Source organism: Lepisma saccharinum, chromosome 13 (genome assembly GCF_977018435.1).
Source record: "Lepisma saccharinum chromosome 13, izLepSacc3.1, whole genome shotgun sequence".
NCBI lineage: Eukaryota > Metazoa > Arthropoda > Insecta > Zygentoma > Lepismatidae > Lepisma > Lepisma saccharinum.
In genome coordinates this window covers 6,328,676-6,356,110 of record NC_139241.1, presented here as the reverse complement: position 1 = coordinate 6,356,110, position 27,435 = coordinate 6,328,676, and the positions used below count along the sequence as shown (strand labels likewise).

The 27,435-nt window shown below is 35.8% G+C and overlaps 1 protein-coding gene across 1 annotated transcript; it reads right to left on the bottom strand.

Annotated features, from left to right (window-relative positions):
• Nucleotides 1-224: 224 nt before the first annotated feature.
• On the bottom strand, nt 225-26,911 carry LOC145997122 (uncharacterized). The gene is made up of 4 exons (XM_083133749.1): nt 26,781-26,911; nt 17,836-17,938; nt 2,883-3,399; nt 225-276 (listed from the first exon to the last, which is right to left on the bottom strand). The coding sequence occupies exons 3-4, from the start codon at nt 3,380-3,382 to the stop codon at nt 225-227; spliced, it is 552 nt and encodes a 183-aa protein (XP_082989875.1). The 5' UTR covers nt 3,383-3,399; nt 17,836-17,938; nt 26,781-26,911.
• Nucleotides 26,912-27,435: the final 524 nt, after the last annotated feature.

Sequence of the window (27,435 nt, the reverse complement as noted above, 5' to 3'; positions counted from 1 at the left end):
AAAGGTGGTCCTACTTGATATTAATAAAAGTAATGTGCATTTCCGCAGATGTTTCCACATTTTTGTCCAATCCCTGTATCTAATTGTAGTAGATCACTTGCCTGACATCCTACCATGATATATTTTGCTGTTCCCTGTGTATGCCATCCTACTTTTGTCTCCTTTTCCCCTGTTTGCATAAGTGCTAAATATAGAAGCAGTGTTGTTTTCAAGACTGAAACTTCCTAAGAATGCAAAATTTGGTTCAGCATCATAGGTTGTACATTCTCTTGCCTCCTGAAAAAGTAATTGGCACAGCAAGAGTCCCAATAGAGCACACTGACTCTAACACTAGAGGGTAGGGAAACTAAGGAGGGCAGGTTACCTACATTAAGCACTCTTGCACAAACACACCGTTCTGTTGCCATGGTATTTTTCCGCGACAACACCTATATTGGTAACGAGTTTTACATTCACAACAACAGAATCAGGGCTCTCACCAAGATCTTCAAGGCAACACAAGAAAGCTCAAAAGAACAGATGGCTCCTGCCCTGCGTAGATAACCTTCCAATAAGAAAAAGCTGTTTAATCAGTGAAATTATGCTAAATGCAGATCAATAGCACTAGGAACTAAGGGTAAATATCACGGTGCATGTAGCACCATGCCATGAAGGCAGTTAGTGGGTGTGATGGAAGGGATCCACTCCACATATTATCGATCTCAGCTATTTTGGAGGTGATGTGATCAGCACCATGCTCTGGCAACCTTCACTCTGCAGTTACCCATTGATTTGAGCTTTGTGTGGGGACAAGACTGAAAAAATTCCAACTTTAGATCACCCAGCCCAGGTCTCCTGTGTGGCAGTCAGATGTCCTACTGACTAGAGTAGACTAGCCATGGCTAAAATCTACATAATAATAATAACAATGAAGTGCTATTATTCATAATTAGTAACAGTAATTTATTATTATAAATATATACACATTATTTATTTATTTTTCAGACGATTGTAATTTTAAGTTATACATCTATTATCTGAGATATGTTCAACATTGAACTAGATGTGATGATTCATCAACTACAAAGTGGAACATATTTTTTATTTGTGACCCACAAATTTTTACTGATTTCTTGCCATGTAATTTTCCTCAAGAGATAAACTGGGAAGAATAAAGAAAAGCTGAAGAGAAGAGGGTGTGGTTGGAAAACCATGTCCCTGAACCCGAAATCAGATCTGGATATGGTTTTATTTTAAATTTCTCAAAATATCGTTATTTGAAGTGAATTTCTCCCTTCCAGAGGAGCAAGTTCGCAAATTATGCTAAATTTTCATATTATGAAAATACACTATGCTAGGTGCCAACGAAACTCAAATTGTGCTACGTCACTACGCTGCCCTGCTTGAAAACAACATTTAGCTAAATTTTATGGCTTGGGTCTGTCCTATTTAATTTTTCTTTTGAGTGAGGAGGAGAGGGAAAGAATGAAAATTACTATTATTCATTGCATATTGAATTATACAGTTATATATTCATATGCCCACTAAAATATTTATTTTTGTATGTCTGTGTCTGCATATGGGAAAGAGAGAGAGGAAAAGAAAGATAAATGGGTAGAGAGAGGAAAAAGAGGTGATTCATTTTACTTTTGAAAATGTTGTGTCTGACATCCAGTAGTAATCACAATCAATCAATTACGACTATCTTATAAATTTCATGTTTAATGTATTTCCCAAGGCAACAATTTAAGTTCACTGCTGGATAACAAGGGGTATGGATTTCATACCCATTAGTGGTTAAACTGTAGATACCATTCCGATTACACCTAATTGGGCATAAAGTGACTTAAATCTCAGTGAAATATTATCTTTTTACATGTGTTTAAGACCACTAAAAACATTAATTCCAATTTCAAACTTCTCTGTCTGTCTGTTTCTCTCTCTCTCCCATAATAACTGTACTAATCTTATATGCTATTGTTGAAATATAGACATATTATCTTATAGTATTTAATGTTAAACAGAAATATTTCATTTAACAATAGTGGGACATAAATAAAGCTTACGAAAAGTTTGACACCACAGGGATTTGAACCTAAAACTGTTGGAGTGAGAATCCAGTATGATAACCACTACACCAACCACTCGTTACTTCCCTAAACCTGATGATAATGGAATGAGAGTATATTTCAATGACCCCTCCCCCCCTCTCTTTCTATTTTGTAAAGAACCCATAAATACTATTTTGTAGCAAATTAAAAAATATGGATCGACCCAAAACAATGAAACAAATATATCCTATACTTATGCAGGATGTGCAAGGTCAGGGGGAACACTATATTCGATAGCTGGGAAGAAGTTACTTCATGCGTCATTGTGCTGTGTTGGATTTCTCTCCCCCATCACCATTTACACTGAATGGGACAATTCCATGACTACTATCAGATTAAAAATTATGGACTCTAATTAACAATTAAGCAGCAGATCCACACAGAAAACAAGTTACATCAAAATTTTGCTTATTCAATTCCACATTAACCTGTGGCAACTAATTTTAGAAAGCTTTCATTTTTTATTGTAGTGTGAACAAAAAAGTGTGTTTCTTTGGCAGTTTCTAAACGAGCGGTCTATTTGAAATTCTATATAAAAAAAAACTGGTGGTCCAATCCTCATAAAATGACTAAAACAGAAAAGCATTGTGGTGTATAATTGAGTTACTTCTTAAAAATTTTTTAACAATGTCATCATGGGGATAATTTTTAAATCATTTAGATCATCAAATTCCAAGCCCTAATCATAACTTAAATGTGTCAGAGAATTCTGGAAGAACCTCTTTTAATAACATTGCAGAATGAACTATTAACACTAATATGGTACATTGTAATGTATATATCATTAATTACCTGGAATCAGCATCTTCATCTTTTGCTGGATACTTCAAATCCATATCAGTCAGATTTATCTCATTTGTTTCTTCTGTTTTAATAGTTGGGATTTCTTCATCATGATATTCTGCAACTTCCTCCTTCATACATTTACCTTCCACAAATAAACTTCCATTTTCCTCTCCTATGCCAAACTTACTTTCCTCCCAATTGAATGTATTATCCCCTACATCAGCTTCTGACTTGCAGACAACTAAATGTTCAACCATATTTATATTTCCAATTGAATCAGGTTTTGTATCTGGTAACATCAAAGAATCAACTTTATCCAATTCATTCTCACAAATGTCATCCATTATATGAATGCCATATTTGTTCACTGTTGTCTTCTCATAGTTTGTGTCTTCTGCTTTTAAGGACGAGATGGAATTGGGGAGGTCTGATATGGAGTTGTATTCTTCAACATGATTTTTCTGTGATGTAGTAAAATAGACTTCCTTCTCACATTCCACTTCCATGCTGCTAGATATGTTCACTGAAATTATCAGGCAAGAAAATATAAACATTGAAAATAATGGTTATCAATAAAACAAAGACACACACATTTACTATCAAATTTACTGAAAGTATCTTGTCATCAAAGTGTGCTTTCAATGAAATAAGGTTAAGTAATATGAAAAGAAGAACTAAGATAGACTAGTGAATCCCACGGTAGGTTATTGTTGTATGCAAGTAAGAACTGTGCCACCATTCCACATACACACACATATAAATGCACTCTTTGCTAAAACATTTGCATAATATGCAATGTTTATTACTATTTTATTTTTTAAGTTTAAATTGAAATATATCCATGGTAGACAAAGCTTAATGTTAGTTCCACCACAACAAAGCATACAAGTTATAAATGGGTCAACCCATATCAAGTGGTACAACATGGTTGCTTGACCATTTTTTTAAAAAATATATTTTTTGTGTGTTGTTAGCCTCATATGTTGACAGTTCAGAACCACTGTTATTTTATTTTCACTATCACCGATTTGAAAATAAGGGGCATTTTTTTTTATCATCGCGCGCGTCATTTTATCCATTCGTAAGCATCAGCGGCAACTTTTTTATCTCAGCTCTGGTAAGTCCTAGGACAATTAGACAAAATCTGTGATGTTAATCATATTATAGCTACAATTATATTTGCATATAATATCCTCAATATTATTCCTTCATAATACCGGGTATCCGAGAAGTCTTTGTATGAAAACAAAAATTAACTGTATCCGCTATATGCAACATAGACATGAAAAAATAGTACCAAAATGTTCGGTAACTATTCAAGTTTTTTTTGTTTCAGATTTCTGTACCGTTGCAGTAGTGTAGCAGTGCCAGTGTCCAACAAACCGGAAATGTACACAAATCAGAAAAAGGCTGAGTGTGTCCTGTGGTTTCATGAGAGCAGGTCACAAAAAACAGTGCAGAGACAGTTTCAAACATCGTGCATATCTGGGGTAAAGAGCCCCCTCATGAGGTGAGGAAGTCGACCATGGGCAACCCGAAGGTGAACGTTTGGTGCGCACTGCTGCATGACAGAATAATCGAACCATTCTTTTTCTGTGAGGACACTGTAACATCTGGAGTGTATCTCGACATGTTGCAATTGTTTGCTGTTCCTCAATTGCTAGAATACCACCCAGATGTTATCTTTCAACAAGACGGTGCACCGCCACATTGGAGTCTGGAGGTTCGTTCCTACCTTGAACAGACATTTCCTGGAAAATGGATTGGTTGAGATGGACCGACGGCGTGGCCTGAACGATCTCCAGAAATAACCCCTTTAGATTTTTTCTATGGAGTTATGTGAAAGACAATGTCTACAGAACTCCTGCATCCAATCTTGCAACTCTGCAACAACGGATAACCCAAGTCATCACATCAATCTCTCCTTTGATGTTGGCTAATGCATGGCGAAAAGTTGAATTTCAACTAGATGTACTCCGTGCTACCAAGGGTGCTCATGTGGAGATTTATTGATTTCTTTCCTATTGCCAATAAAACTTGAATAGTTTCCGAACATTTTGGTACCATTTTTTCATGTCTATGTTGCATATAGCGGATACAGTTAATTTTTGTTTTCATACAAAGACTTCTCAGACACCCGGTACATTTTAAATTCAAAGTTGTGTATCCTAATTGCTCAAAATGTCATTTTTGGACATTTCTTTTTAGGAGGAAGGCAGTTTGTTTAACACTTGAATTTTTTTGTGCAAGTACCTGTGTACCAAGTGTGTGTGTCAAAATTATTTGAAGCTTGAGACTTTAATCCTTCTTTTTCTACAGGGTTATAAACATGTACTTTTTGTTAAAAATTCCAAGATCCAAAAAATGTCCAGCCTGTATTCAATCTCCCTCCATGTGTTCTGTAGCATCTGAGGTGTTACAGAAGCAAGAGCATTCCGAACATGGTTCTGCAGTTCTTGTAGATCATATATTTTTTGGCCAGAACACACCTGGTCTTTGATGTACCCACAAAGAAAGAAGTCTACAGGGTGTAACAATCTGGAGAGCAGAGTGGCCAGGGAATTGGCCCACCATGTTTGATCTCCAACATTCAGGAAATTTCCTATCAAGATACTCACTCACCTGTTGGCTCCAATTGGCAGGGCCCCATCGAGTTGTAATATAACTTTTGGTTCTAAATGACATAATTGAGAACTAAAATTTTTCAGCACTTTTAAGAACATATTTTCTGTTACAGTTTGCTCCTTGAAAAAGAATGGGCCTATGACTTCATCATGCATGAGAGCACACCAAAGATTCAATTTTCGACTGTCTCAAACATGTTCCAAATAAATATGTGGATTCTCTGAACCCCATGTTCTAGCATTGTGTCTGTTAACATGACCTGACAAGCGGAGAGAGCAATCCTCGATAGAGACACTGAGTCGTTATCAATCCTCTGCAGAATGTTAATGGCAAATGGATGTCTTTTTGGCTATTCATATGGCTTTATTTCGTGCAACAATTGCATCTTGTATGCACACAATCGTAACCTTTTGTGCATGATATTGTGAACATTAGATCTTGGAATGCATCCACATCAAGTGGTTCCACAATCTGTCCTTGAATTCCATACATCATTGCCAAATTGCTGTATTGCTATGGTGCCACCACCACGGTTATATAACAAGATATGCAGGTTCAATTTCATATAAAATAAATGGGGAGCTATGCTCTGCACAGATGAGTCATGCTTCAGATTAACTAACTCTGTAGCCTTCTTAACGCTGAAGATTTATGGCTGCAGCAATGCCAGCCTTCAATCTGTCCCTATCCTGGGCAAGTTCAATCCAATCTTTTCCATCCCTACTGATTTCCTTTAGGTCCATCTCAACGTTATCCCTCCATCCTCGTCTTGGCCTTTCTACAGGTCTCTTACCACCATACAGCACACTTATTTCTGATGGCAGCTGATGAAATCTCAGGAACATCATGGAACGGGAAGAGTTTGGTGGTGGTTCAAAATGGCATGGGCAATCATGTTGCTTAGGGGGGGAATAGAACTGCATGTATTCGCTGATGTTTTCGTTAATGTCCAGATGTACCAAGACGAGGCTCTGTAACTGTATTTTTTACTCTTCAGAGGTGCAGGAGAACAGATTTCATCTTCATGGATTAAAATGTATGCCTGCATCGAGCCAGCCTGGTGAAAGTTTTTGACAGGAAAGATATCAGTACAACACTCCCAGGGCAGTGAGGTAAACAGACAAAGCATTTTACCCTATACTATATTCACTCTTACTTCAAAATGTCATTTAATCAATACTTTTTGAAGGTAAAAAGCTTCTTCTCTCTGTCTTTGTAAACTCATCTGTCACATCTTGATAAAAAGTCATCCTGTTTAGTTTTAATATTTGCAACACTTCATGTTTCAATCTATCACCTCCATAAGTTATTCTTCTGCCAACAATCATATTGTTGTCTCTCTACCGTGCTTCCAAAACTTACATTTATATTTCTTGTTGATCTACCACAACCCTTCTAATGGTTACAAAAACAAATGGGAAATAAAAGAACCATGCATCTGGATATTTAATTGTATACTTTGCAACACTACAGTAAATACAGCAACAGGCCTTGTTTCTGCCTTACAATTACATTTTGGCCTGTGATGATTAGGAGACAAAAGCATTGCTTAATAGAAGTTGGCCTATTACAGGATGATTCAAGGTAAACTTTTTCCATTTTCATGTCTTGCTTCCATTGTTCCGGATTGTTGGCCAAAATCGACAAATGTTGCATCATCTCACCACAAGATAGTGCTGAGGATTCCCATTCCTGAATCAAAAGATCTAGGAGGCCAGCAGGTCAATTCTGGTAAAGGGATATTGTTTCTTTGATGTATACTACAGCTTGTTTGTTTCAATTTTACAGTGTTGTGCGCCATTTCAGTAATGACCTGTATACTTATATCTTAATCATGCTTAAGCCGGCCTCCGCGATGGCACATCGTGCTACGATGCCAGGAGTCCATGTTTGTGAGTATATATTTATTCATCAATTTCATCACTCATCCCCATCTTTGCAAATTAGCCAAAAAGTGAAGTAAAATAAAGCAAATTAATTAATCAATCAATTATCCTTAATGTTTGGACAAAAGTGTACAATGAACATGCCTCAAATTTAAATATTTATACCCCACATGTTACAAGAACCTTATGTCGTCAGATCATAAGAACATTATTGAATAGATGTGACCACCGATATGACTTACCAATGTGTCTTGCCCAATAGATCTGATTTTGATTGTAAGAGCATTCCAATATAAACATAACTACTGACATGTACAAGGGACCTCCATGAACAGCATACCATATGTGCATATTGCATCGAGCCATTGAAAAGAAGTCTAAGCAAAGGTGTGACTCACTCCAAAAGTCCGGATGAAAAAGGGCCTGAGATGCTGCCATTCTGGTGGTGCAAGTACGTTTAGCTGAAAGCTGACTGACTATATTGAGAATGTAGATGTATCTGCTAAGTTGTAACTGATCTGCTTGTTTGTGAAAATAATAAAGTGTAATTCAATGAGATTGGCCCATATATATATCATAAATTGCATTGTGAAATTTCAAATATTTAGCATTGTGTAACTCACCATATCTCTGAATGAAGAGCTTCACTTTAACTTGGTTCTGTCAATTCAGAAATCTCTGTTATAGGCTCCTTTTTTAAACTCTCAACTGTCTCCAATATTTCCACTTGTGTTTCTGGTAATCATCCATTTTTGTTCTGACATTTGTTTGTTATTCCTTCAGTGTATGCAAATATTTGTCAAGAAAGAAGAAGTGAATTTAGAATTTGAATTTAAAATTTTGGTTTCGTCAGCACTTAAGTCTATTTTGCACCTGTCACATTATACAGCGGCCAGCTCCTTACCATTACAAATAAACGTTGCATATAATAAAAATCTCAAAATATTCTGACTTCTGTTAAAAGCTGAAGCTGTAAACGAGCACTCAGCACACATAAGGACAAAAAACAGGACAACACACACAAAAATTATACTGGTCATAGTGCCAGTCACAAGAGTCACCGTTCGTCTGCAAAATGCAGTCCAGGGTGTACTGCATGGAAGTGAGGTTGACTTTTAGGGCCTACATGGAAGGCACCCCTCACAAAGAAATGACTGCATTCAATTAATTTCTTCATCTCGTGAAATATATTCACATTTAGTGTACTTAAAACTATAAAATACAGGCCCATATAGTTAATCAGAGTGCATAACCCTTACATCACATATCTATGGGGGGGGCAGGGTTGAACCAAGTATCTAAGGAATAATAATAATGATGATGTTTAAATTAAAATAATTATATTATTAAGTGTATTAAACTAATGAGTACTAATTATAATGTATAAATGCTTTTGGTAATACCAATACCTTCTTTATGATAATCTATAGAACAATTTTGAACCATTGATTACTTATTAAAACTGTTGGAACATAGTAGTGCTACATTCTGAAATCTTACTATTCACTTCAGATTAAAATAATGATTGCAAAGGCTTCCGAAATGTAATTAATAGAGAAAATATATTTTCTTCCCTTTTTAATTGTGCCTGTAGAGTTGGAATCTGGAATGGTAACATGAAAATAGCAGTCTTTCCATAAAAAATAAAACACAGCTCATCTCCCTGCACTGTGACGGTGTGATCTAAGGTCCAGGCTATGGGATCCATGCTGCTAAGATTCTACTGGGGGAAGCGTAACAGCTTTTCTCTAGAGATTTTGACCAGTGTATGGAACTGGTATCCACCCAACATCATGAGGAAGGACACAGGGGAGATACAAATGAGTAGCATAAGCTGGTCAGGGAAACCTACAACGACGACTGGGGACTCGTCATGCTCACCATGCATCACCCATTAACTGGTTGGATCATTGCCCAACTACGATGAGGCACGTGGGAGTGAGGCCGGCAGTCGGTAGGACTGTTGCATCGCAGGTTATTATTCTCTCTATATATTGAATACTTCTCCTATCAAATATATTGATATGATATGATATATGATATGATTTATTTCATTCCTTTGACCATTGTACAGTGGTTGTTTTCCACACATGGTATGGAACATGTCAGCACATTACAGTTAATAATTATTTTCAAATAGGTACAAGTGTGAAGATATTATACATAACATTTAAAAAACATTGATTACATTTTAATTGATTCTCCTTGTTCTTGCTGTTAGTTGCAAGGTTTACAGTAATTTACATACATATAATAGATAAAATTCAATACATGCTTATACATGTCCTAGGAGTTCATTTAGGATGTTACAATTTGCAATTTATTGTCAGGTACTCTTTAACAGAATAAAAACAATGATCTAATAGGTATTTTTTTACATGCTTTTTATATGAGGTAGCTGATTGTATTATTTTTATGTCACTTGGAAGGTTATTGAAACAGTGAACAGCCATGTATTTACGTCCTTTCTCAAATAATGTGGTGTTGTGTGATGGTATTGTGAGGTTGCTGCCATTCCTTGTATAATATTTATGTGAGGAGTTGTTACATTTGAAGGAATCTAAGTCAGTTTTTACATACATCAGCAGATGAAGTATATACAAGCATGGTGAGGGTAATATGCCTAAATTTTTAAACAGTCTTCTGCAGGGTGTATTTCTCTTAGCTCCTGCTATTATTCTGACAATTTTCTTTTGCAGCACAAACATTTTATTACTATTAGTGGAATTTCCCCAGAAGATTATACGGTATGTTAATAAAGATTGAAACATGGTGTAATATAGTATTTTCAATGTTTCTAGGTTTGATATTGTTTTAGTGTATTAATGGCAAATATAATTTTACCTAGTTTTGCGGAAAGGTGATCTGTGGGTCCCATTTTAAGCTTTCATGAATCCATACTCCCAGGAATTTGACTGTTTTAACGTGATTTACTGTCATATTATCTAATGTAACATTTGGTTCATTTATCATTTTATTCCTTGTGTGATGGAAATTGACAGCCACAGTTTTGCTGCTGTTTAATACTAAATTATTGTCAGAAAACCATTTGCTGAGTTTGATTGTTACCTGCTTGATATTAGAGTTAAGGGTTTGTTCCTTACCACCGGTGATGGCTACACTTGTATCATCTGCATAAAGAGTCGTTTTTGCTGAATATAAATTTATTGGCAAATCATTAATATATATTAAGAAGAGTAATGGTCCAATAATAGAACCTTGTGGAACTCCACTTGATATTGTGCAGGGTTTTGAGACAAAGCTAGATTGCACACCGTCATCCTTTCTGTGGATAATCTCGACTATTTGCATATGATTGCTAAGATAGGATGTGAGCCAATCATGTGTGATGCCTCTTATGCCATAATGTTTTATTTTTTGTAATAGTTTTTCATGGGGTACTAGGTCGAAAGCTTTTGTTAAATCTAGAAAGAGTCCCGTGCATTGTCCCGTTTTGTCTAATGTTTCTCTTATATATTCCAAATATTGAAACACAGCAGATTCAGTTGATTTCCCTTTGCGGAAGCCATGCTGAGTATTTGAAATAAGTTGTTGTTTTTCTAAAAATGATACAATTTGATTGTTCATGGTAGCTTCTAAAATTTTCGAGAATGGGGAGAGGAGAGATATTGGTCTGTAGTTGGTTAAGTTGTTTCTATCTCCTTTCTTGTATATTGGAATTACTTTTGCTTCCTTCAGCTTTTGTGGAAAAACTCCTGTGGTGAAGGACAAATTGATTATGTGGCACAGTGGGATTACAATATATTCTTTGCATTGTTTGACAATATAAGTGGGGATTTCATCTACACTACACGACCAAGTAGGTCTGAGTTTCTGTACGATTTTTTCAACCTCCATAGTAGTTGCTGGATGCAAGTACATTGTTTTGGTGCACGTTCCTAGTTTCTTTAAGTTGTTTGTGTTGTGACTGGTACTAGTGTTGGGGGTGGAGTACATTTTCGCAACATTTGCATAGTATTCATTTAATAATGTTGCAACTTCGAGAGGTTCCTTTACAGTCTCAGAATTATGTTGTAGTGCAATATTTTCTTTTCTTTTGCTGCCTCCATGTAGCTCTGTGTTTACAATTTGCCACATTGTTTTAGATTTATTTTCGGAATTTGTGATGGTATTCTCATTGTGCATTTGCTTAGCCTTTTTTATTATTTTCCTATAGATTGACTTGTACTTGTGGAAATATGTTTCAAATTCAGCTGTGGCATCTTCATCTTTTCTGATTCTGCTTAGATATCTCATTCTTTCACTAGATTTAATAATTCCAGGTGTTATCCAGTGGTTCTTTTGGGTTGCTGAAGTTCTAACTTGTTTCTTGGGGAAAGCTATTTCGAAATAATAAGTGAACGTTTTTAGAAATGACTTATATGCTTCATCTGTATCATTGGACTCATGAATATCACTCCACGTTTCTTTGCTTAGTAAATAATGAAAATAATTAATATTTTGTTTGCTGAATGACCTTTTGCTTACAACTTGTGTTTCTTTTTTGGTACTGTGTTTTGGATTAGTCACTGTGGTTGGTGATAAAGAAAACATTTGAGCTTCATGGTCTGAGAAACCTGCGTCAAATACAGATGTCTCACAGTTACATAGGTGTTGGTTTATGAGTATTTGGTCAAGTGCACTTTCTGTGTATTTGGTGATTCTTGTGGGTTGCTTGACCATGTGTTCTAAATTATACATGTTAAGGAGTGTGTTTAAATTATTGTTTAGATTCCCTTTTAGAAAGTCTATATTTAGATCGCCAATAACTGCTACAGGTTTGTTACTCTGTTGGTAGTAATTTAAGATGATATCCAGGTGTTTTATGAATATTTTTAAGTCGCTGTCTGGGGTTCTATATACACATACAATAACCAGTTTATGTTTTGGTAATTCCATTACGCATGCTTCGAAATGTTTTTCTAAATTTAGATGCAAAAATTTTGTGCACTCATTTGCCTCTATGTCATTCTTTACATATATACATGACTCTCCCCTACTTATGGTTGACCTAGCATAACTACATATGAGATTATAACATGGGATATTTATATATTTGAGTTGTTCTTGCTTTAGCCAATGTTCTGTGAGGCATAGTGCATCCATTTTTCTGAGAAATTTGATAGGTGGATTTCTAACATCATTTTCTTATCCATATTTAGGCCTTGAACATTTTGATGAAATATGTTCAAGGTTTCTGACTTTTTAGAGCTTACCATACCATCCAGTGTTCCAGTTACTTTAACCATAAAAAAGTATTATCATGTGTTATTGGTACTTTTTTCTCCCTCGTAGATTTTCGAAGGGTACCTTTATTGTTTTCAATTGTTTCTTCATTTTCACCATTTCCTTTTACTGTGGTTACATTGCCCTTATGCACAGTTTTGCTAGTATCACTCACTTCACTCACACCATAATTAGTATCACTGAAGACACATTCCTCTGTTGCACTAGTCCTATTTACAGACAACTTCACTTCACTATGGGGAAGAAAGGTTTCATTAATGGTGTTTATGTCACTCGCAGGAACAGTGTCTTCCTTTTTCCAATACAGAGCAATGACTGGGAGGGTATTTCTATTGCACAAGTTTACTAAACACTGAGTAATGTAGAGCTTTCCCCTCTTGTTAAAATGTAGACCATGTTCTGTGTGTAGACTTCTATTTGCCATGCTGAGTTTCAGTAATTTCACATTCCTGAATCTCTTGCACAATGATTCCAGTTGATTGTTTACTTCTTTTACTGCACTATTTACACAAGAGGTACTTATTAGGTCATGACGAAATGGGATATTGCATACGATTACATTTGTATGGGTTAGTTGTTTCAGGGTGTGTTTAATTGTGCTTACGACATTCTGACCTTGATTTTTGGACACATCATTTGTACCACTCAATAACACAACATAGTCTTCAGATCCTAAGGATTTACAGTCCTTTGCTATTGTGTGGGTTACCTGTTGTGTATCACCACCTGGTTTCACCATTGCACTACACACTGCATTTGTTGAAATACTGTTTACATGAGCAGCTAAATCACGTCCATGACTATCCCCAAATATAAGAATTTTTCTTTTTTGTGAAAGGTTGTTCTTGTTTTGACTTGGGAGAGTGTTTATCATCACTTTGGGGGTTATTTTCCTTGTATTCAGTTTCACTGCATTCTTAGTTTTTTTGTTAGAATTTGTGTTTATGTAGGGCGTTGCATTTGTTTGGGGGCTTACTTCTGCATTGATTAGCACTTCATACGGGTTTTGATGGGAGAAAGTAGTTGTTACACCACGATTGCCTACATAGTTCGTGGAGGTAGATTTTCTCTGTATGTTTCTTTTTACTACTTCTGACCATGTACTATTACTATTTTCTTTTTTTCTCTTTTTCCTTTCAATAGTTCTAATTTATCTTCTTCGAGGATTCTTATAATTTCACTTTTCGTTTGCAATTCAAGTTGTAGTTTTTCTAATTCCCACTTAACTTTTTCACAATCATAGCAGACCACCATTTTAACGATTTTTCCTTGTTTTACACCTTACTGTTACCTGATTTTTAACTACACTATCTTCCGAGTTATTTATGAAAGTATGTGAAAAATTTGTGGCAGGTCTTCAGAGTTTATTCCCACTAATTTCGAGTTTTACCAGGAGCACAACAGCACGTACACATACACCGTTGTGAAATCTGCTAGATTTGTGATTTGTATACTTTACGATAAGTATTACAATTTTAACTCAATAACACTTAACAAATTACAAACATCACTGTCACAATCATGAATCGTAGTCACTTTTGAACTGCTGACCCGTTCATAAGAACGATTCTTGTGATTCATAGGATCATAAAAATCACGCACTTAAAGTATTCCTGTTTTTCGAAGTTTCTTGAAAAAGTATTTCTTGGAGTGGGACTAAAATACTTATATTACCCACCGGGTATCTTAAGAAACACAAAGTGAAGCTTGAAAAGTCATACTTATCTGATTTTCCTTTCCTAAACTGGATAAAACCGGGAGGTCAATACGCTAGTTACAGATTCAAGACGCCATTCTTTTTTTTTTTTTTTTAACTTTTAAAGGCATTTGCAAGTACATACCTTTGAAACTTCTAATCATAGCATTTCTTTTCATTTTGAGTATGTTACACATTCATACACAATTAAAAGAACAACAAAAAGAACTGAGACATCAATTCTGGTTCTTCAGAAATTATAGTGTTAAATACAACCACATGGCAGTGCGATATCTGTGGTCCCAGCTGTCTTCAAGTGGTTAAATGAAAAAACATAATTAAAGTAGCTGAGTAAGCCTTATCACTTTAGACTGTAGTACACTGACAAAAATGTACAAAGAAGTCCTGATTGACGAAAACCTTAGCTGAACCAGAGTATCAATGGAAAGTGTGATTACCTCTTATGGATTACACATGCCAATGTTAATCATTGCTATTTCTGATTGCAGGTCTATTCAACCACGGCCGATAAGTGATCTTATCCCCTTTAAGAATATATCATAACGAGTATGTTGATCATGAATAATATTGCAAAGGAAAATTAATTACAGGCATTCAAAAGGATTGCAGTACATGATTTAATTAATGAATCTACAGTTTTTCGATGGAGAAGCTCTGCGGAAATGCTTAGATGCAAAAGGGACACCACTGGAAAAGACCATTACCAAGGCAAGCAACTAGTGCCGACACTACTGCAACAGTTAAATGTTCACGTACGAAGTACCTTCAATACCATTCATAGGAATTGGGAGTTCCATACACAACATAAAGTAGACACATGGTTAAAGATTTACATCTATTGCCATTAAAACATTCTGTTACAAACAATTTGGGTGATAGTGGCATGCAGAAGCCACACGAAATGTGTTTTCAGTCTTACGAACAATTTCTCCACATAAAAAAAGTTATTGTCTTGAATGAGTGTGCACTTTACCATAGTGGAGCAATTGACCCACTGTACCCCACCTCGAGAAATACATTGATTTTTTTTTTTTAATCAGCAGATTCCAATGTCTTATGTCGGAAAACTAATATATAACAAATATTTGATTCCAATCATGACATGCGTAAGTAAAAACTTGTGATCTCAGAGTACTTTCCCCACTTATTGTTAGTGAAAACTGGTTTCACATGCAATAGATAACACAATCAAACCTAGCACCCCTAACTTAATAAAAATGTCAAAAATTGCTATCAGTCAAATATCTAACACTCCTAATGGTGTAATATTATAAAGCCAAGTAAAGAAGCTTCATTTCTTTGAAGAACTGGAAAAGAACTCACCCGATAGGATCATATGAGATGCAATGCTTGTATTTCTTTGAAGATACTGTGGATTATATCTCTACCTCAGCACAACTAGTTAACTCCTCATCTGTAGGATCGGGTAACGCTCAGTCAAGTGTGGATCCAGCAAGATGGAACAACAGCACAGTGTGAGATTCTTTAAGCATAACTCATTGAAGTGTTCAGAGTTTGACTGGAAGAGCTCCTGATCAATTACTCTGGTATGTTGCTAACAACATTCTAACTTATCGATAAATGATAATATATTGTGGAGTTACTTCGTAAACATGACACCGAAAACAGCTAGCAACCATTATGAGATAACTGAAGGCCTTAAAGAAGCTGCTTGGACCCAATCAATGTTGATGAGAATTTAACATCACATTTACAACCGACTTGTACTCTGCAACGAAAATGACAGCATGCACATTCACAGTCTAGAAAAAAAAATCTGATCAAAATTTGTCCCCTTTAATAATACTATGCAGGTGCATTAGCATTTCACATGAATTTGAAGAATGCACAGTAGAGGGTAAATCTGTACAAATGTGTGACGTATTGTCCAGTTTATAAAACAACCCCTGCCTCCACAGTCCTTAAAGGGCCTTGGCCTATCTTCCGACTCCCTCACACAGTCCTAACTAGAGGTGTGGAGATCTTCAACCAGTAATGGGGTGAAGTGGGGTCAGCACGTTGAACCCTCAGTTAAGGAGACCGGGTTATGCTACTCACTCATAGCTCCTCAATTGCCTCACGATGGTGGGTTGCCACCGGTCCTATACACAGGCCAAGAATCCAGAGATTGAACTCAGGTGAACTCGAACCCATGCCACCCCGCAGTCTAGTCGAAGGCACAGCACCTTAGACTGCACGCCACAGAGGACTTGTCCAGTTTATAGCACCATTTTTTGTTTGGATGGAAACCAATATAGGGAAAAAAAAAGTTTATGTAACTCATATGACTAGTCAACTCATGTAAGCTGGTTGGCATCAGAATATTACTTTCACACAAAAAGTAAGAATGTATCTGCGGAACATCCAATAGAAACAGAATTGAGTTCTGCACAGTAAATGTGAATAAACACATTCTGATGCTTCCACTAGATTTTGTCTTAGGCAAAATTATTCAAGAGAAATGCTCTACTTATTTTACCAAATTTTGTTGTCAATGTACATAGTACCACCAGAGTGTTTGAAACCCTGGCATGAGAGCAGTGCCACTAGGCTACGTTATACGGAAGCTTGCAGTTCACATTTTTCGAGGTTTCAAAAAGCTTGGCGCTACTATACCACAGGATTGATTATTGATTTAGTTTATTTTACTTCGCGTTTTGTGCCTCTTGGCTAATTTGCGAAGATGGGGATAAGTGATGAAGTTTATGAATGAACATTCACAAACAACCAAGCCCGAGCGGGATTCGAACCTGGGATCCTTGGCGTCACAGCGCGATGTGTTAACCACTTGGCCACAGGGTCCGGCTATACTACAGGGGTTATCCTTGAGTAAACAAATACAAATCAAATGGCACATTCAACTGTGGAATATTATCAGAGTCACTTCTGGTTCAGTCTAAATATTACTGCAGGTGGGTAATTCAAGTGCATACTTCTTTCTCTCTTTTAGTGTGTCGGATAAAATGAATGGCATAAAAGCTCTTCATGGTAAGAACACAAAGAGGTACCTTCACAAAGTAGAGGATTTTTCAGATTCACTGGATGAGCAACTAAGAAATAATGTGGGATTATTCCAGGATGACATCAGTTTGTTGCCCACTGTTACATTTGATGGAATTCATACATATTTAGTTGAAAGTACTTTTACCTACACAAGGCAGACACTTAAATCACAAACATCTTTGGATGCCTAATATGTTTGAAGTGGGAAAAAATTCAGAAAAGACAATTATTTTATTGTGGTGCAAGAGAATCAGTTATCCTCATTGTAAACTTAGTACAAAGTTGCAGAGATTACCATGTACCATGCAATAATAATAACAATAGTAAAAACAGAACTTATGTTTTCTGGTAACAAAAAAAATTATTGCAGTTCATGCATTTTTCACAAACGAAATATGAAACTGAATTGACTATGTAGTATGCACGGTCCTTAGACAACAGTTACATCTTTTTGAAGTGACAAGTAATATTTATGCTTTACCTTATCCCTAAAACAGGAAAGGAAAATCAAACCTTCAGTCTACTTCTGCTTGATGGCTTCCAATTTTCATGCCTGACAGCATGCACTTGATAATTTCGGTGTCCTGGAAGTAATTGCAGAGTTATTAGTGAAAGGTTAGTTAGCAGTGATCGCATTTTACATCATACTGTCATATATTTATTGGTTCCTGTCCTAATTGACAATCTTAACTATCTCCCTTTAGCGGCATATTGTCAACCTATAAAGCAGAAGTTGTTGTGCTAAACCTACGGTATCTATGTGAAGATGGTTCCTTCCAGTGTATAGCCCCTATTTGTGACTAAAATTACCACCTTAGAGCTAATGTCCCTTCCAATATGGCCACTATATGTAGGATACATTCCCTGTTTATGTTCAGTTAGTAGTACGTAGTAGAAGCAGTCAGTAGCAGAAGTAGTAGTGAGTTGTCATGGCTGTTGTGGAAGAAATGTTGATGTTACGTGATATTTTTAAATATATAGCAAAAATGATGTGAATACTAGGAACTATAACGAAGATGAAGCAGTGCTGAGACAAAGCATAAAATTATGATAGGCAAAAATAACACACAAAATGCAGATGAAACTGATATTTATGCACTGGTCCTTCAAAGCAGTGCTGTATCATCTGCATCTTATGCTGTAACTGGGGCTCTCGGAAATTATTTAAAAATAAAGCAATTGACCTGTCTTTAAAAAGCTGTGTAAAAGTGTTCCCCTGTGCTTAACACCACGCCATGAACGTGTATAGGGGATGTGGGGGTAACGCCCCACACTTTCTTGATCCGGTTGTGAGTGGGGGTGATGTGATCAGCATCACGCCCCTGACCGCCATTACCCCCCCCCCCCAGGTACCCATGTTATTCGACGCTGGGTGGGTGCCGGGGCCACTTCCAACGTTAGAAAAGTTCCCGGATTTGAACCGGCCGGGGATCGAACCCAGGACCTTGAGCATGGTAGTCAGACGCGTTACTGACTGAGCTGAAAAGCTGGGGGAGGTTAAATTTGTGAACATATTGTTGCAGTTCTTCTTCCACAAAAAGGTAGCCTGTTTTAATAATAATAATAGAATTCACAATTTCATGACCAGGATATCTTCACTGAAAAAGAACATTTATTTCCTTATTTGTTGCCTTACCGTGAAGCAGAACAGCCCAGAGGCTTCGTGCACATGACTATAGCATATTATTTGTAGTGCAAAAATTATAAAATATACTAATATAAATACTATATAAATACTACGTAAAATAGTCCCCCGTTCGGATCTCCGGGTGGGGACTACTTTGGGAGGTCCCTGGACTAAGGATAAGATCTACGTTAGGAATAAGGATATTAAATTAGGCACCTGGAATGTTCTGAGCCTTTACCGGCCTGGGGAATTTCAGTGTACAGTTAATGAGATAGTTAAGTATAAATTAGATGTAGTAGCTGTCCAGGAAGTTAGGTGGCCAGGAGAAGGGAATTGTAAAACTAAAAATTATACTTTTTTCTATGGTGGTACTGAAAATCATAATTTTGGAACAGGCTTTTTCATAAATAATAGAATTATCTCGGCTCTTAAAACAGTAGAATTTATTAATGATAGGATATCATATGCAGTTTTACAGGGTAGGTGGTGTAAAGTTATTTTAATAAACATACATGCACCAACGGAAGATAAAGATGATAATACTAAAGATGATTTTTATACAGAGTTAGAACAGGTCTTTGATAAATTTTCCCAATATGATATGAAAATTCTGTTAGGTGACTGTAATGCACAGATTGGCAAAGAAGAGACATTTAAACCCACAATTGGTAAAGAAAGTCTTCATGAATTAAGTAATGATAATGGTATAACATTGATTACTTTTGCAACCTCAAAGAATTTAATTGTGAAAAGTACCACTTTTAAACATAAAGATATACATAAATATACCTGGTCTTCTCCAGATGGTAAAACTCATAATCAGATAGATCATATTCTCATTGATAAGAGAAGGCATACTAGTATAATTGACGTTCGTACACATAGAGGTGCTGACTGTGCCAGTGACCATTATTTAGTAATTGCTAAATTAAGAGAAAGACTCTCAGTGATAAATCATAAGCAACAAAATCTAAAAGTTCTAAAATTTGATACAGGAAAGTTTACTGATGAAAGAATTAAGAAAGATTAACAAATTAAACTGTCAAATAGATTTGATATATTACAGGATTTAAATGATGATGAAAATATAAATGAAACAGACGTAAACAAGAATTGGGAGCACATACGTAATGCAATAGAATCAGCAGCTAAAGAAAGTATAGGATACCATAAACCGAGAAAAAGTAAGCCATGGTTTGATAATAAATGTCATAATCTAATAGAAATAAGAAATCAGGCTAGACTTAGGTGGTTAAATAACTCTGATGATACAAATCTAAACAATTATAATAGCATAAAGCGACAAGTTAACCGCACGTTTAGAAGTAAAAAAAGAGATTACTTGAAAAGCAAAATTAACGAAATTGAAACAAACAGCAAAAATAAAAATATCAGAGATTTATATAAAGGTGTAAATGAGTTTAGAAAGGGGTGGCAACCTAAAGTAAACTTGATAAAAGATAAAGACGGTGATTTTCTAGCTGACCCAAGCGATATTAATGACCTTTTAAATGTCCATGTAGGAGATAAATCAGAAGTGAATGAAGTCCACACAGCAGAACCTTTAGTTCCAGAACCTAACTTGACTGAAGTTAAAGATGCTATTAAAAGGCTAAAGAATAACAAAGCACCTGGCATTGATTTAATACCAGCTGAGTTAATTAAATATGGTGGAAATTCATTAATATGTCAAATTCATAAATTAATTTGTTTAATATGGAATAAAGAACAAATCCCTCAACAGTGGAAAGAATCCATAATTGTTCCTGTGTTTAAAAAAGGTGATAAAATGAACTGCAATAATTACCGTGGAATTTCTCTACTCTCAACAACATATAAAATATTATCTAACATTCCTTTAACAAGACTAACCCCATATGCTAATGAAATTATAGGTGATTATCAATGTGGATTTAAACGTAACAGATCAACTACAGATCAAATTTTTCACATCAGACAGACACTTGAAAAAAAGTGGAATATAATCAAAATGTCCATCAGCTATTCATTGATTTCAAAAAAGCATATGATTCGGTCAAAAGAGATAAATTATATAATATATTAGTAGAGTTTGGAATACCTAAGAAGCTTGTTAGGATGATAAAAATATGCACCAGTGAAACAGAAAGTAAAACTCGTATGGGTATTAATATGTCTGACAAATTTACAATCATGATGGGTTAAAACAAGGAGATGCATTATCTCCATTGCTCTTTAATTTTGCCTTAGAATATGCTGTTAGGAAGGTAAAAGAAACTAAAGAAGGACTAAAATTAAATGGTGTGACTCAGTTGTTAGCATATGCAGATGATGTAGACTTACTGGGGGATGATGTGAATACAATTAAGAATAATGCTAAAATATTTTTCAAAACTGCTAAAGAGATAGGTTTGGAAGTTAACAAAGAGAAAACTAAATATATGCTTACAGTCCGAAACCAAGTGTTAGGTAATTATCAAAATCTAATTATTGATAACAACTCGTTTGAACCAGTTTTCAAATTCAAATACTTAGGAGTAATATTAACAAATGAAAATTATATTAAAGAGGAAGTAAAAAGTAGGCTTAATTCAGGAAATGCATGTTACTTTTCTCTTCATAAACTTTTGTCTTCTCGTTTAATATCTAAGAAACTAAAAGTTAAAATATACAAAACAGTAATTTTGCCTGTAGTATTATATGGGTGTGAAACTTGGTCCCTTACATTGAAAGAGGAAAATAAATTGAGAGTATTTGAAAATAAGATCCTTAGGAAAATCTTTGGACCTAAAAGGGATGAAGAGACAGGTGAGTGGAGAAGGTTACATAATTTAGAACTACATAATTTGTATTCATGTCCAGATATTATTAGAATAATTAAATCAAGAAGACTTAGGTGGGCAGGCCATGTGGCACAAATGGGAGAGGAAAGAGGAGTTTACAGGATTCTTGTTGGGAAACCTGATGGTAAGAGACCTGTAGGAAGGCCAAGACGAAGATGGAGGGACAACGTTGAGATGGACCTAAGGGAAATCGGTAGGGATGGAAAAGAGTATATAGATCTTGCTCAAGATAGGGAAAGATGGAAGGCCTATGTTGCTGCAGCCATGAACCTTCGGGTTTAAGAAGGCTAGAGAGTTAGTTAGTTAGTTAGTTACTAATATAAATACTTCAACATCAACCACTCAGCTTATAATTATGGTTTTAACATGGAAGTCAACAAATTTAGCAAATTTCACATGCATTACAATACAAAATAATTAATTTCTATAGGAACACATTGCTGTCCCATTATTAAATTTTGCACACAAATAGTCAATCATGTCTTCAAAACATATATTTTTTTAAAAAAATAAAAGGGGTGTTTTTGAGATTTTCAAATATTTATTTTCGAGTTGTATAAGAATTTAAAATAAATTGAAATACAGGTTGCATTTCAAATTAAAGCCCATTAAAAGAAGAGAATTACACCAATTTGAGCTCTCTAGGTCAAATTTTGGGATTTTTGTATTTTTGAAAGTCAATAACTCAAAATCAAAAACTATGAATGCAAAAACTCTGAAATTTGGTTCTTGTCCTCTTTATAAGTACAATGAATAAACAAAACATCTTTAAAATCTGAATTGTAAAGGTTCAAAAATATTTTTTATTGGTTGTTTTGACATTGAATGACCCATATGCAGGCAGGAAGAGGAGGCATGTGGCTTTAATCTGGTGCAGTCGCAGAGCAGTCATTTTAGGTTACTGCAAGGAAAAATATGGTAGCACTCGTACGTCTCCTGCCGACTGCGGTACGTATGGTAATCAGATTTGTGCATGCTCAGAGGTGAACGCTGGACAGACAATTCACTGAAGGCTGATCCAATGTTCATGACCCCATATAGCTGTGCATGGAGGTGACAGATATTGGACCACTCCCTATGCTGTACCGACCTTGAATGTACAGACTTTCATCTCTTTTTTCAGCTGAAGAGGTTGCTTGCAGGACAACGTTTGACACTTACGCTGCAGGACAGATGGTTCCAGTCTTTGATGTCAAATACATATGGGGTAAAATTTCAGTAACCACCAAACATCTGAAATTCCTTTATTTTCTTCTTTTTCACATTGGTACTTACGTATTCTGCATTCCTAAGGATTCTTGAAGGTGCCATTTCGTTTTCTTCAAGCAAATAATCTCAATTTTCGACATATCGGGCAATTCTTGTTTGTTCGTTTTCGCTTGCTTTACATGCAATATGGTGTAACTAGTAGCTTACTAGCATTATCCATGATTAGTGGTTATGCAGTGTTGCAACCTTCTTCATCGAAAAATACCTACTTTCGTGTTACTGATTTTGTATTTTTTTTTCAGGTTCGAAAACCCCACGAACCATGCACAGATAGTCCCACGAACCATGAACGGATAGCCCCACGAACCATGCATGGCAAGGTTAAGTTAGGTTCAGCAAACATACTTAAAATTGTGTTGTTCTTGGAAATCAACGGTGTGATTGGAAACACTGACCGGGGGTTTCATCATCGAACGCACGCAACATTTGATTCACGTAGTGACAGGACATAGAGGCAACAGCTTTCGTGCATTGGAGAGAGATTAATCTTCAAAATACAGGATTTACTGGCGAAATAAATTAACCATGGGGAAAAAACACTTTCACGACCTTTCAAAAGTGTATGGAAAGTCAGTTCGGTAAGTACTTTCTCCTCTAAAATTGAATAAATAAGGGTAAATTTCTCGTATCGGACAAATGGATTTCTTCAAATTTACAGAAGAAATTACTTACCGACTGCAGTTTCTTTATACTTCTGGAAGTTCGGGGAAGTCTTTACTCGCATTGTTCTTTGAATTTTGCCGGTAAATCATCTATTTTTCGATATAAACGTGTGACCGATGCACAGAAGCTGTTGCATCCATTTCCTTCCAGCTGGATGTTGCCTGTGTGTGATGACGTAATCACGGTCAATGCAGGTCAGTGTTTCAAAAAACGTGTTTTTGTAACTGAAGAAGGTATGTTTCCGCAAATGGTTTGTGGGGCTATGTGTCAACGGTTCGTGGGGCTATGCGATAATGGTGTGTGGGGCTAAGCATCTCTTTTTCTAAACCAATTTTTAGCTATTGTAACCTAAATGTGACCCTACCTAACCTAACCTTACCAGAAATGGTTCGTGGGGCTATGTATCAATGGTTTGTGGGGCTACGTAGGTATTTTTGGGTGCAGTGCGGTGGAAACACTGCACGCCGAGTACAGTAGTGAAATTGTGACTGCCATTTTGCATGTTACTGAAGGCAAAAAGAAACCAAGAAAACTTACTTGATATGTCGCAAATAGAGCTTATTTCCTTGAAATAAGCGAAATGTCACCTTCAACAATTTTTCTCAATGCAGAATACGTAAGTACGAATATTGAAATTAAAAGAACTAGCAAATTTTAGCTGTTTGTCCGATACGAGAAATTTACAAAAATAAGGGTAAAACTTCAGTAACCACCAAACGTCTCTAATTCCCCTATTTTCTTATTTTTCACATTGACACTTACGTATTCTGCATTCCTAAGGATTCTTGGAGGTGGCATTTCGTTTTTTCCACGCAAATAATATCAAATTTTAGACATATCAAGTAATTTATTTTTGTTCGCTTTCGCTTGCGTTACACGCGATATGGTGGAGAAATTTTGACAAGCGTTGTCCATGATCAGTGGTTATGCAGTGTTGCAACTTTCTTCATAGAAAAATACCTACTTTCGTGTTACTGATTTTGTATTTCTTTCCACGTTCGAAAAACACACGAACCATGCATGGATAGCCTCACGAACGATTGATAAATAGCCCCACAAACCATGCACGGCAAGGTTAGGTTAGGTTCTGTTAGGTTGCATAATGAATGGTTAGAGAGGGGCGTACACTTGGACATATTTGCTAAATTTTCTGAGTATAAAGCTATTTAATGGAAAACACTTTTACTTAATTTTATCTTTTCTGTTTTTTCTTCCTCTTTACCTGCTTTATGTAAAAAATATAAATATGCTGACCAAGGCAGTAACTTATTTTATTAAAAACATAAACTAAACGTAACGTTTCAACTTTCTAGCAAGGTCATCTTCAGACTCTGTATAAAGTACAAATGTAACAAGATACAAAAACAGGACATTATATATACACAAAACATTACTCCCTCCAGACTATTATAAAATTGTTCTGGAACTTTCTAGCAAGTGGCTTTCACTTGTCAACTGTACTTTCACCTAAAAAGCTAAACATATTTACTTCCATATAGAATGTGGTTGGGCTTTATATCTCACGCTCTTTTTCCTTCATTTTCTTCCTTCTCTCCTCTTTCTCTCTTGTCCTTTCCACTCTTTCTAACACCTTCTTCCATTCTTTCTTTAACTTCAGTCCCCCATTCCAGTTCATTGTCTTCTTCACCTTTCTTCTCTATTTCCTTGGCTTCCTTCCATTTTCTCACTAGCATTCTCTTCTCCCTTCCTATCTGCTTAGCCTCATCCCACTCTATGTCATGTCCTGTTTCACTCATGTGTTTAAATATCGTATTTCTCTCTCTCTTAAGTCTTACATCATCCCTATGTTGTTTCAACCTGTCTTTCAGTCTCTTTTTTGTTTCACCAATGTACACACTCTGACATTCTTTACATTTTACTTCGTAGATAATCCCTTCTTCTTTCTCTTCTCCATTTTCCTTTTTCTTGTTTGCATTCTTTGCTATTCCTAAGATGCTTCTCCCTCCCTTCCTGTAAGTTTTAATGCCCGCTTTCCTAAGCACTTTGCATATCTTTTCTGTGGTCTTCCCCATACTCCTTATTCCAAACCTCCTCTCTTTTTCTTTCTCTTCCAATTCTCCCCTGCCACTTTTCTTCCTTCTTCTGTTTATGTCCAGTCTATCCTCCTTTTCATAGCCATTCTTTTCAAGCTGTTTCCATAGGCTATTTATTTTGCCTTCTTTTTCACATTCCTTCGTGCATATTTTCTTTATTCTGTCCTCCATATTCTTTATGAAATTTATTTTTGTCACCTCACTTACATCACTTCTTTTGTGGCAGAATACCCCTGCTGCACACTTCTTCTGATGCCAAGCGGTTTAAATTTCTTCTCCTCTCTTCCTTTTCATCAATATATCAATAGTCTAATAGTCTGGAGGGAGTAATGTTTTGTGTATATATAATGCCCTGTTTTGTATCTTGTTACTTTTGTACTTGATACAGAGTCTGAATAAGACCTTGCTATTTATATTTTTTCATAATCATGGAAACAAGGCTTAATGGTGTTATAACTGCTTTATATGTGTGTATATACACACATACATATATGAATGTAATTGTGTAAGATTTGATTAATTTTTTATCCATGGTAATGTTTAAGGATGATTTATGTAACCTCTATATGTATTTTTTTTATATCTGAAAATTTGTATAAATATTATTTTTTATGTGTATAAATGCTAAAATGTACTGTGCACTGTAAAAGGGCAGATGCCTGTTGTGCGCAGAATAATAATAATAAATAGTTAAAATTGTTTTTAAAATTAGAAAAATATTTTTTTCGAAATCTCCACGAACCATGGATGGATAGCCCCACGAACCATTCATAAATAGCCCCACGAACCATGCATGGCAAGGTTAGGTTAGGTTCTGTTAGGTTAAGCAAACATAGATATTATTATTTTTTTAAATTAGAAAAATATTTTTTTCGGGTTCAAAAACCCCACGAACCATGCAGGGCAAAGTTAGGTTAGGCAAACATTAAATTTGTTTTTTATTACTATACCGGAGACGGATGTCTTCAAATTTACAGGAGAAAGTACTTACGCAAATCATTTTCTGTAGCATTGTTGATGTTCGGGAATGTAGTTTTGATCCATTTTAATGTGAATGCATGTGGTTTTCTACGAAGATCTATTTCCGACGCGCTATTGCTGCTGCCGCCATTTGCTTTCTTTAATCACGAGAGCACAATACGTGATATTGCTGCTGCTACAAGCCGATGTTGTCCGTATATGCTAAACTGAACGAAAGGAGAAAGTAGTGCTAATGGAACCTAACCTAACAGGCCTAACCTAACCTAGTAGGCATACCTCATCCCCATGATGGTTCCTGAGGCTATCGTGAATTTATCAATGAATATCATTCAACATCAATGGTTTTCGGGGCTACCCGTGGATGGTTTGTGGGAAATAAGGAACAACAGTAAGTACTCGTTAATGTAAGAAATAGACATTATTTTCGTTAGAAATTCATTATTGCACCTTAGGAAATGTTCCGCAATGCAGAATAGTACGTTAGCAATGTAAAAAAGTGTGACATATATGATTTATAGGTGTTTGCCTTATACTATAATAGTACCGAAATACTTTTTGCGGAAACGAAAATTTTACCAGATGATATCAGTTAAGGTTTAATGGACTCGGGTGGGTTTATCCAACATTCATACATTAGATTCGCAGGATTCGTTCATAAAAATAAA